The sequence below is a fragment of the Plectropomus leopardus genome, chromosome 13 (assembly GCF_026936395.1).
Source record: "Plectropomus leopardus strain MGB_pleo_1.0 chromosome 13, ASM2693639v1, whole genome shotgun sequence".
NCBI lineage: Eukaryota > Metazoa > Chordata > Actinopteri > Perciformes > Serranidae > Plectropomus > Plectropomus leopardus.
The window spans coordinates 11,067,662-11,080,510 of NC_142188.1; the positions used below are offsets into that span (position 1 = coordinate 11,067,662).

The window sequence follows — 12,849 nt, forward strand, 5'->3', positions numbered from 1 at the left end:
ATATCTCAGCATCTATGTGATGAATTAGCGCTTGATCAGTAATATTTTGTACACACATTTATTTTCACTCAGGATGGGTTATAATTGTGTTGGAGATTTCTTGGTTTTGATCATTCAGTGCCATCATCAGGTCATCATTTTGCTTTTTCCAATACTTTTGTTTATGACCAAATACCTGCTAAACTATTTCCCATGAGCCTCAGCTGGTTTGGTTTTTATTGCCAGTTAACTAAATTTACAACCCAGTTGCCAGGGGAAAATATTGGTGTTGTTGGTTTCTGCACTACCACATATGTTACATTTGCACGTTTCATATGCATAATACCAATACTTATAAAGTGGAGTAATTCACACGCATATGAGCTGTGTTTGTTATCGGGAGGTGGAGGGGATGGTGGACGGCAAGGAGAGAAGCACTGCACAGCTCAAGACCATTAAACAACAAAACCGATAAATGTTAATTAGTGAGACATCGAGGAACACTCAAAGGCGATTGTGCCACCAAACCTGGGTGCTTTTTAGTGACACATCACAGCATTTTCAACAGCAGGTTACGGGTATTTTGAGTCAAACATGATCTTTCCTTTGCCATAACCAAGCACACTTTGTACCTAAACACCACAGTGTTGTTTCACAAAGTGACACAAAAAAGTTACATATCCATGACTTCCAAAAACATACAATACTGGCACTTATTTTGGTGATTGGGTTGAATTTTAGCACATGTGGTTAACATTTTATATGGCAAACATGTTAGAATGGTTATTGTGACCATGTTTGCATGTAAATATTTAGCTCAAAGCATCACTGTTCCTCAGTACAGCCTCAGTTAATAGCATGGGTGTACAAGTAAAAAATAAATCATTTTACAGACTAGCCACTGCATTTCAGTCAGATCTTTATTTCTAAAAGCTATTAAGATGGAATATAATGTCCTTTGAATTTTCACTGACCTTCAGCATTTAAATTCCTCCTGCCATCATCCATATTCTTTTCTAAAATCCTTGCTGACAATATGCTGGTGACATATTTCATCATTAGTGGCAATCAATGTCAAAATGCTTTGTCTTCCTCACTTTGAAAAGCGTAAAATATTCCATCAAAGCGATGATCCATAAATCAGTTGAAGCAGAGGAAGTCGGAGCTGCCGCAGGCAAAGAGACAGAAAGACTTTCAAAGGGACTTTGACTTCTTGGGAGTTACTCAGTTTTACCCATTTCATCATTTTGATGGCTCTGAAACAAATTGTACCAGAGCAGGACAGGTCAACATCAGAGTACAACAAGCTATTATTTGTTTAAACAAAGAGATCAACTGTAGAATTCAACCTGAATTTAAAGATGATAACAGCTCAGGGGATACAAAATTCATGAAAACACTTTCACTACCACTGAAGTCCATCATCTGTCAAGATGGCCTCGCTGTAGCTGAGAGATCATTTTAATATGAAAACCCTCACAGTCAGATTGTATCTATAAATACCTTCTCTCCATCTTCTTTTTAAAATCTCTTTTCCCATTTTTAATGTTTTTCTCTCACTTTATTACGTTATCTCCCTGTCTTGCATTTAAATGTCAGCTAACTTTATAATGTTTGCTGGTGTCATTCTGTGTGCTTTTGCATAGTTTTCTTTGAGGATGAGGGGGCACATGTTTCCATCACAAAATGTACAGGTTTATGGTTTCCATTAACTCAACAAAAATCCCTCCAAACAGTTGTCATCTAACTCTCCAGCTGTCATTATCCAGATGAGAGTGGCCAGGAGCTGATGAAAATGCAAATTCTCTGAGCTGCCTTCAGTTTTTACTCTGCACTCACAGCAATAATGTTTATGAGCTGAAGCAAGTGCTTTGTGATTTTTTGTTTGTTTGTTTTCCATATGAAAATGTCCATCTCCTCAATTAGTATTGCATTTTCAGGCTGTTGGGCTCGTCAAAGCAGGCTGACAGCCCAGCACCTGCTAATGTGTACTCACTTTTTTTCTCGGATAGTTTAAGATCATTCAGGAGTTTTTAACCAGGAACTGCATTATCTGCAAAGGTCTCTTCCTCTCTCAAAACAAATGGACCATGTGATTTAAACTGGTGAAAACAGTGAAAAAACAGTCTCGTCGCAGAGGGGCTGGTAACTATGGTGGCTGACACAAAAATGCAAAACTACAAATGGACCTATCTGGAGCAGTGATGCAATGGTATGAGAGTTCACGGTACAAAAACCATTTTATAAAATACTGGTTTTCATTGTATTACAGACTTATTAACATTAATATCAGTTACAGTGATCCTTAAACAGAGGATTTTTCATTTGGTTGAACAAACATTTTATTACTATAATTGAATCATGAAACATATTTTTTAAATGTAAGTATGTGTAAAAAGTTCCACTTTAAAAAAATAACTAAAATAAAGGTAAGATTATCTAAACAACTGCACTTTTTGTCAATACTGTGGATAAGCAAATGTACACGGTATGATAAACATACTTTTTCATACCACAGTATACCTTGAAACTGGTGTATAGCTGCAACTCTAACCTGGAGCCAGTGTTTGGTTTGTCCATTCTGGGCTACTGTAGAAACATGGTGGTGTAACATGGCGAACTCTGTGTATAAGGACCCGCTCCCATTGTAGATAGAACAACGATTCTTATTTTCAGGTGATTATGCACTAAAGAAAACATACTTATTTTATATTCCATTTTTACCAACACATCCCCCTAAATCCTGAACACTGGACCTTTAAAATCAATATTTTCCTGCAATAGAATTGAAAATACAAATGAGTGTTCTTTGCAGTAAAGATAAAAATGCCACATTATCAGTCAAAGTATCAGGTGTCTATCAGTGACACTAAATGAGATTTTAAAAAAGTATAATCATCATATTAATAACACAGTAATTTAAACAGCATATCTCATCATGTAGTTAAACGACAGTACCATTAACATTCACAATATCTCATGTCACTATGATGTGCTCATTGCTATACCAATAGAAATAAACACGTAGGAAATACAGTCACATCAGATGCAGCTTTTTGTTCCCTTTCTTTTTGTTTGGTTCTTTTGGTTGAAAAACCTGTGACTCATTGTTTCTGGCTGCCTAACTTGTGACCACTGTCCCTTTGTGTCAGTGCTGTTTGTCACATGCAATCATAATTTTCAATTGTGTTCCTCTTGACCTACTAAAGAAATTAGCTTTTTTTTTGTTTTGACTAATACACCCACAGTTTGGGCACAGATGACCGCGCCGTTAGGTTCATGTATCAAGTATTGTGCTGATTGCCAGACTTTTATACAGACGATAAAAGCTGCTAATTGGCAGTTAGAGTTGTTGTGGTGTGTTTCTGTTGTTTTGCTCATTGTCTGCTGCATTTAAAATGCTCATCTCCTCTCTGCAGTCGATCCTGTTCCTGACATGAAAAGAAAATCTTCCACTGTCGAAACATCAATTGTGATGCCTTGTTTTTTCTTTGTTCTCGCCAAGAACAAACGCTTTCATTTGAGTCTTTGTTGTAAATGCAAAATACGAGTCACTGGAGATAACATTACAATAACCATGCAGCGTGCCCATTCAAAGGCCTCATGCCTTAAGATGGTTGCATAAACTCCTCCAGATGAAATGCATTTCATCAAATACAGTGTGACAAATGCGTGTATCCATCTAGAATGAATAAATATTTGTCTTGTATAAACAGATATGATTCGGAGAAGCGTAGAAGATCTCTGGTGAAACACTGTGAGTTTGTTGGCAGAATACTTCTGGCAAACCAGTGATGCATTTGTCTGTTTCTGTGTTTGGTAAAAGACACCAGTCACAGGACGGCTGCGCCTCACTCAATATTTTTTTCCAGTGCTTCCAGTTTTAGTTATTTGTTGCTGGATTCTGTGAAATTTCACAATCTATATGTTACTTTACAATACACAAACATGTAATTGTCATATATGATTATGTACATAGAAAAAGAGAATTCCTCATGAGGTATAGAGACGTCAGATTTTCTGACACTTATTCTTGAGTCACAGTAGGCCTTTAAATGTGAAGCTAAGTATTTTCTAATAACTTTACAAAGACATTAATGCATGCATGAAATTGACATGTTCACTATCTTAGCAGCTTTTGTAAATAGAAACACAAACAGTTGGATGCAAAATTCTGGACCAGTGACCTTAAGTTCACACTGACTATGTTCACATGCTTTCATTTTATTCCAGTTTTTGCCCTTGTTCCTGCTAAGTGCCATAACATGTTGTTTATCTTGCAAAATATGGAACGTGAACCTTTAAAAGTTGCTGCTGGAAAGAATTGTGAGATGGACACTCTCCTTTCCTTTGGTAAAGGATGCCCCAGTGTATCATATGCTAGGTAAGGGAAGCATTGACGCACCTTTCCTTAATATTAGGAGAATCTAAACAGATCTTATCATGGCAACTGCTCAGGTACTTCTGGTTCATCTCACTCAGTTAGGAACCTTCCTAACCGCAGCCACTGTATGATGTTGTGTGTAGCGGGTGGACCCAAACACAGGTGCCTTCAGACAATTGGAAGTCAGGTTTTACACAAATTTAGAGCAGGAAAAGCATCCTGAAGTTTACACAACTGGCCAAGGATCCAACAAAGACTGAACTGAAAACCAGGACTCAAACACAAACTCGTCTAATGATTGGATGAGGTGCAGGTGTGAAAAAAGGGCAGAGAGGGTCAGGTGAGGGGAATCAGGTGATTAGACAGCAGAACAGGGAGGGGGCTGAATGACTGAGGATAACTCTGGAGGAACTGACGAGGCTGATGGAGGGAAGGTGTGAATGAGGGGAAAGCAGCTATTCTTTTTAAAAAAATCTTAATTTTATTGGGGTTTTTTCCATTTTGATAATTCAGAGTTTAGAAGTATTTTAGAAGTATTTTTTGGGTTAATTTTACTTATAATAATTTAAGTACATTTTCCTTATCATACTTACTTACTTCTACTTAAGTAACAGGTCTTTTACCTGTATAGGAGTATTTTCACAGAGTGGCATGAGGATCTGAACACTTCAATGAACACGTCAATAAACTTAAGGTGTTTCTTATACTTTACTGCAGAGAGATTAGAGGAAATGAGAGATGGGAAACATTATGCAACAGAAGTCCCAGACACAATGTGATTCATGGTCGTCACCTTTCTCTGTATTATTATCTTGAACTTTGGGGACAAGTGTCAGTTTTTAAGTTCAAGCTAAAACATGTTGAACTTGTGAGGGTCAAGAAAGGAAACATATCCAATATGCTGCCTGCAGGCTTGACAACTATTCTGTCACAGCTACACACAAAAAATAACATGCACACACAGCTCACCAGTGGAGCCTGCAAAGATGTTATTTCTGTGAAATTTAATGTTCATCCTTACCATGGCAACAAGACAAAGCCCCTATACCTCCAACCACGTCACCCAAGGTACACTAAAACGGTGGCAGCACTTCAGAGGAAATACTAAGATATTGCAAAGAGTCTAAATTGTATTTTGCTAAAGCACCCAGCTTCCCACTTCAAAGCACCTAGTCAATTATCTGTGGGAATGCGTGTGTAAGTAACTGTTTATTCAGTGTTTTTGTAATTTATGCCGCTTATTTTCTTCTTCTTATGTGTCTTAAAACAATAACACATTCCCATATGTGCATTAAAAGAGTTGGTTGCTGTAATCATTCTTCATCTTTATATTGGCTCAGAAGAAATGCTGTAATCATTTTCTTAGATTGCTTTCTGCAAATTTTACTTAAAAGTAACAGCTCCACTAAAACCAGCATATAAAATCAACAAAAGAAACACTTTACTATTTCCATACTTATTTTTTGATTTTCTGATCTCTGAAATTATCTTTTTTCTAATCTTTTTTTCTAATCTTTATTTTATAGTTATCTTTTCTAACTTATATTCTAATTATTATTATTGTACATTAGCCTTCCTGCACATCCCCAAGAGTGTACCACCCATACATTTCACTGTACATACTGAAAATATGGCCCTGTTTACACCTGCTATAAAAAGCATGTTGGGTAATGAGATTTGACCATGATGTAGATGCGCTGCTAAAAAAACACCTGGTTTTGCTGCTAGAATTGTGACTGGAAATGCCACCTTGTCCCATTAAAAAAACATAATTGCTGATGGAAATGCTGTAATGTCTTGGTAAAAATCACTCTATTTTGACACCACAAACCCAGCTGGAAAGGTTGTCATGTGTTGCTAAATAACACCTGGTTTTGGTGCAACAATTACAACTGGAAATGCAAACACATCTCGCACACAACACACTGGTTTTGGTTCCAAAGTTGTGACTGGATATATTGTCTCGCTAAAAAGCACCCAGTTTTGTCAAGACATCCACCACTGAAAATGCTGCAAATTCTTGCTGACATATATCCAGTTTTGGTGCCACAATCATATCTCTAAATGCCACCATAATTTGCTAAAAAAACCAAAACAGCCTATTAAACCAGCTGGAATTGCTGCAAATTGCTGATAAAAAAACCCCACCAGGTTTTGTTGCCACAATTGCGACTGGAAATGCCGCTCCGACTTGCTACAGAACACCCAGTGTAATCACCACAACTGCTGATGGAAATGCTGTGATGTCTTGCTAAGAATCCCTCAGTTTTAGTGCCACAAATGCAGCCAGAAATGTCATAAGGTGTCACTGAAAAACACCTGGTTTTGGTGTGACAATCACTGCAGGGCATGCCACAACAGCTCACTAAAAAACACCCTCATTTTGATGCCACATATACATGTAATCTGATGTTTGTCGCTCCAGAAGGTTATATGCATATATAAAACATACAAAAGTCCATTGTTTGAAGGATAGTACAATGCCAACATTTTCTTCTGGCGACCGGGCTGTCTATTAAGTGATGCCTTTTCCAAAATGAATTTCAAAAATGAAGGCTGACAAAAGCCAGTCATTTCTCAAAATGCATCCTAAATTATGGGCTAAAGCAGACAAGAGCCCCATACTCAGACAAATAAAGTGGTTATCAACAAAGTTGCAGCCATCTTGATATGATATTCCCTCTTGAATTAATTTAGATATGAAAAATCGAAACTCATCCTTGAAATTTAACCACCATCTGTGCTGTTTGTGTTAATAGTTATGCCTTATGGTCTTACAGGGATGAATTATATATCTATCATCACAGCTGGTAGTTGATGTTATTCAAAACAGTGCTCAAACACAAGCCACAGAAGCAAGTCTGCTTGATAAAATATCAAGCTCAGAGCTGAAGGCGGCCTTTCTTTATGTGGAAACTAAACAACGAGGCAGCAGTCGCAAAGTAATCTCACATCCCAACTAAATGAAACTCTGTCTTTGGGCATTTGAAAACACGTCCATGCATTTAAAGTGATAAGACTCTCCTATCCTTATCAGCAACAATAAAAGAGAGCTCCCTTCGTTCCTGATGCTCCTCAGGTTTTGTCAGCTAACTCACTAATACAATTAGCTGACAAGGCATTTTTTAACATTTTGATTTTGTTGATTAAAGCAATTGTGAAAACAAACTTATAATAAGGACCTTGAGTACTAGTTATGCTCGTGTTGAACCGTTTAACTTCAGGCGGGCCTCCAGCACGTTCAGTAAATGATCTTTGCCCATTTCGTGCCTCTCTGAAACTGTAATGAGACAAGCAGGGACATTATCTTGATTAAAATCAATCCCTATTGGATTACACTGTGCTACATTCCTGCACAAGGCTTCACTGATTAGAATACAGCACAGAAAACAGAAATCAGGATCAAGGGAACTCATCAGTGCTCTACACGCATGGGCTACTTGACTGATAATTGTCAGACGCCTCCTCACCATCCATCACGGTTGATTTTACATTCTCCTGTACTATCACATTCACATTCACTATCACTATCACTATCACATTGTAACAGAAAAAGCTGATGGAACAATTTGTGTGTTTGTCTGTGTGAGACAGAGAGAGACAGAGAAAGAGGTGTTGTTGATGAAGAGCACCTTGTAAAACTGTTCATACAAAAAACAAACAAAAGCCTCAATCAGAACCAAGACCTGAGAGAGAAAAAGTAGAGGAAAAGAAAGGAAGCACAAAGGAGAAGACAATAAGTAGAGTGGGGGATGAAAGAAAAGAAAAGAGGGGAATAAAATATGAAAAATTTGAAAGGTGGAAATATAGGAAAGGATAGAGACAGGAATAAAAATGTAAAAGGGATGAACATAGATGAGAGAAAGGGGGTAAGAAGGGAGTGGAGAAGAAAGGATGCAAGAAAGGGGAGAGGATGTAGGAAGCAAGCAAGAGAGGAGAAAAGGAAGGAAACAGAGGGGATGAACAAAGAAGGAAGTAAAGAGAGAAGGGAAGGAAATAAGGAGAGAGCACAAGAACAGAATTAAACATCGGAGGAAAGAAAGAAGGAAGGAGTGAACAATAAAAGGTGGAGAAAGGAGGGAGAAAGGACACTAAAAGAGGAAAGGGTGATAAGACAAGGGGGGGGTAATCAGTGAGGAAAGAAAGATACAAGGAAGATAGGAAGAGAGGGGAGAAGGAAGAGAAAAGGAAGGAAACAGAAGTGATGAGGGGAGTGGTTGATAGGAGTATTGCAAAGAGAGACAGAAAGGGGAGAAAGAGAAGAACAAGAAGTGAATAAAATATGTAATAAAGGCAAAAACATTCTGCAGCAGCCCGGGTTCGAGTTCGGCCTGTGGCCCTTTGCTGCATGTCATCCCACCTTCTCTCTCCCACCTTTCATGTCAATCTCAGGCTGTCCTACCAATAAAGGGAAAATGCCCCCAAAAATAATCTTTTAAAAAAGGGAGTGTACAATATGTGGAAGTTAAGGAGAGGATGGCAGAGGAAGGAAACATACAAGAGATAAAATGGATGGAAGGTAGAAAGCTAGGAAGGAAGAAGGAAAGGAAGGAAACAGAGAATAAGTAGTGGATGAAAGAAAGGGATAAAGGAAAGAACGAGAGGAACAAGAAAGTAATCTAAGATGGGAGGGAGTGAACAAATAAAGGAGGGAGAAAGAAAACAATAATATGAAGGGATGGTGCAAGAAAGGTCGAAAGGATGGCAGGTAGGAAGCAAGCAAAAGATGAGAAAATGAAGGCTGAAGCGGAAGGAAAGAAGCAAGGAAATAAAAGGAATGAAAAAATGATGGAATAAAGAAATGAGCGCGGAGGAAGGAAAGGAAGTGTAAGGACAGGAAGGGAGAAAAAGGGAGCGAAGTAACTCATTTTCACGTCGTCGCTTCTGCTCCGTGCGGGGTGGGGGGGTGGGGGGTGTTCGTTGGTAAACTGAGTCTCGCGCAGCCTGGTGTTAACCCTCATCACACGCGGCCACCTTCTTCAACACAGTGACATACACCGGCGGTCCGTCCAGTGCCGGAAACGCAGCGCATCTCCAGCGTGAAACAACAACAAGCACCAAGCGGGGCATCTCAGCCACCGAGTCCGCCGACGGGCACCGGAGGAGGCGAGAGAGCAACACCTCAGCGCGAGCACCGAGCGATGACCATGGAGAGCGCAGACAACGGCTCGGACGCGAATTACGGGAGCCCCGTGCTTTACAACAGCAGCGGCAGCTTCTGTGGGAACTTCACCGATAGTAACAACACCACGAGCTTCACGGAGGTGTCGTGCCACGGGGAGCGCGGACTGACCGGCAGCCTGTACGACGACACCAACCCGGTGATCATCGCGATTGTGATCACCGCTCTCTACTCCATAGTGTGCGTGGTGGGGCTGGTTGGAAACGTGCTGGTCATGTATATCATAGTAAGGTAAGACAGTAAAAACACTGATGTGTCTTGATGTTTTCTCAACTGTGTTGCGCACAATGAAACCCTTTTCAAACAAATCTTAAAGTGAGAGAGGGCTTTATAGCAACCTGTTGCTGTGTTAACCATGCTGCACGTAAAGGTGTGTGTGTGTGTGTGTTTATAAGAGCCGTGTGAGTCCATGTGAATGTTGACAGTGCTGCCAGCTCAGCTGCGGTTCGTGCGTAAAATCCCTCCAACCGCGCAGCAGGTTCCCTCCAGCAGCGCGCAAAAGCGAGCCCAGCAAGGATGGAGATGGAGAGGGGAGTTTATTATTATTATTATTATTATTATTATTATTATTTTTACAGCCAATATCCATAATATCAGAGGGTGTGTTGTATATACAGACACACATCACATTCGCTCTCTCTCCACCTTTTTCATCCAAAATGCCATTACCAAACTAGAAACAGATGCTGCACATCACTCCCATGTGAGTGCTAAACAAAACCATTATGCACTGTGATTCTGTCAGATGCTGCTGTTGTCATGTGCACAATGGCTTCAGTGTTTCCTTGTTCATGGCTGTGCTTCTTCTACCTTTTATGTTATTGGATGAGAGGCCTTAAATCAACTCTGGCATTTTACATGAAAGATGAGTATAATGTTGAGTATTATTGAGCTCAAAAGACTTGCATGTTCCAGTATTTCTCCAATTGCTTAACCATATTTAATTCTTGACAAACAACTTAACAATAAATGACCCAAAACAATAGCAAGAATTTTGTAAAAACAAAAAAAATGCCAAATGTTTGCATTTTATGTGACATATCTTGCTTAATGCTACTTAAGTTTCTCTTCATGTTTTCAAATGAAAAAAAAAAAAAATCAGGTTTCAGTGGTTTGAAAGGCTGTGAAAGGCATCTTAACGCAGAACAGGATCCAGGTCTTAAATGGTTAATCTAGGCCTCTCTCATGCAGAATCTCTTCACTTAACTAACATCTTATTAATTGATCATTAAAACTTTGTATAAAACAAATGTTTTGAGATCTCATCACAGGAGGAGCTTTTATTCTCTTTAATAACCTGTCACAAGGAATAAGCAATGATGACCCGTGGTGCCAAATGAAATCTTCTAACTTTCTTTTTACTTTTAAAAACCAACTGACTAAATGTTCCTGCATGGAGAAATGCTGTAACTCAGTATTAGGAAGGTCTTACAAGCTGGTTATTTTCAGTTATCTCACACTGATATTGATATTAACACTTAAAGGAATAAAGCAGTGTATAATTACATCAGAAACCACTGGGATGGATTTCACATACAGGTGGTGCCTTCAATAAAACTTGAAAATCAGACATTTATGTTGATTAAATGCTCCCCTGCTGATGCAATGTCAGCCCGGATGAGCCTCTTTCAGGTTTAAAAAGTCAGCAGATATATGAGGCAGGTAGAGGAGGAGAATGAGGACAAAACAGGTGAGAAATGAACCTAGAAAGAAGCTGTACGTGAGTGGAAGCTTGAGGGGTGAGAGATTGATGGTGAGTCACGAGAAAGCTGAGGAGGATGGAGATAAAGCTAAAAGGGGTCTACGATCGTTTCTCCACCTCGTGATTACCCACTTTGTGGGTCTGATAGAATCAGTGAAGAGCGGCCCAGTGGAGGGTTTTCTGTGCTGAAGTTGCAAGATGGCCACTTAAATGGCTTTAGAATTGAAACAACACCATTTTATTAGATAAATTAGAGTGTTAAAAGAAGAGTAGACTCCTTTATTTTGATTTACCTCCCTATTACTACTATAATATATTACTATTACTTTGTTACACCATATAATTCTCCTCAGTTTTCCAAAGTTTCTTGGGCAGATGCAGCGTCAAACGAATGCTCATTTGCCAGAGTGCACACATCAACCCCTCCAGTCTGAGTGCTTCCCCAAATAGTTCTGTTTTGCTAAAGAATGCATGCATCTCTGCCACCATGTTTTCTACCCCAAATTATTCACAGTAGATCTACCCCTTGGGCCACAGGTGGAAAGAGTATGGTGTAATGTTTTACCCAATGAAAGTAACATTAGTTGTGTTAAAATGTGCTCAAATATGTATTATTATATATGTATATCAAATATGTGAGTAAACATTACTGTGTTACATTTTTAAAAGGGATGGTAAGCTATGTGATGATGATGTTATATGAAAGAATGTTATATTAATGAACACTTAAAAATCATTCAAAATAACCCAGTCACTCACCTGGTGGAGCGGGTGATGACCTTGCCACAGCAGTGAGGAGTTTTCAATTCCAACCTTTGGCTCTTTGCTGCATGTCATTCCCTCTTTCTGTTCCGCTTTCATGCTGAACCTTTCCTATAAAAAAAGGCATAAAAAAAACAAAAGATCTTAAAATAGGAAAAGAAAATAAAGTACATTAACATGTAAAGTGTACAGACTAGTGTGACAATGCTGGGATCACAGTGTTTTGGAGTTTGAACTAAGCAGCAACCTCTGGGGCTAAAAAAAACTGCAGTTCCTTTAATGGCCACTTGAGGCTGGCTCCAAAAATGAGTCAACGCCCACAGATGCCTATGTTAAAATACCCAAATTAATAACAGAAATAATCATGCTAAAAGTTTCATACAGAAAATGGTTGTGGTCTGTAAAGCTACTCTCCCTGTTCATGACAGCTCTTTTATAACTCACCTGTTTAAGTAACAGGCTGCCACAGTTTATCAGTGAAATGCACCCCTTGCTCCGCATCTCAACCCTTTTGTCCAAATATGGTCACTTTTGGCCTTGAAAATCCTAGATGGCGACGGCCAAAATCCCAAATTTTGGTAACTCCATTACCAATACCAGCACAAATGTATAAACTATATGAACTCAACAGCCCAAAAACATGCACATAAAATCAAAAAGAGAGACTGCACTGCACCAGATGAATGACTTCTTAACATGGACTGTAAATAAAGATCGACGACATGACAGTGCCCCCTAAGTGTAACGTTTTAATCTCAAACACCCTCTGGTGTCTGACTGCAGTACAGGTCATGGAGCCCGCCCCTCCATGAGCAGGACATAGGCCAAACTAAAATCTCA

The 12,849-nt window shown here is 39.1% G+C and overlaps 1 protein-coding gene across 1 annotated transcript in view; it reads left to right on the forward strand.

Moving 5' to 3' along the window:
- The first annotated feature begins 9,274 nt into the window (after positions 1–9,274).
- The window catches only part of oprm1 (opioid receptor, mu 1), a 36,763-nt gene continuing 33,188 nt past the window's right edge, over positions 9,275–12,849 (forward strand). The window contains exon 1 of the mRNA XM_042502756.2: positions 9,275–9,776. Coding sequence (XP_042358690.1) covers positions 9,505–9,776 — 272 coding nt within the window. The 5' untranslated portion in view covers positions 9,275–9,504. The remainder of the gene's footprint in view (positions 9,777–12,849) is intronic.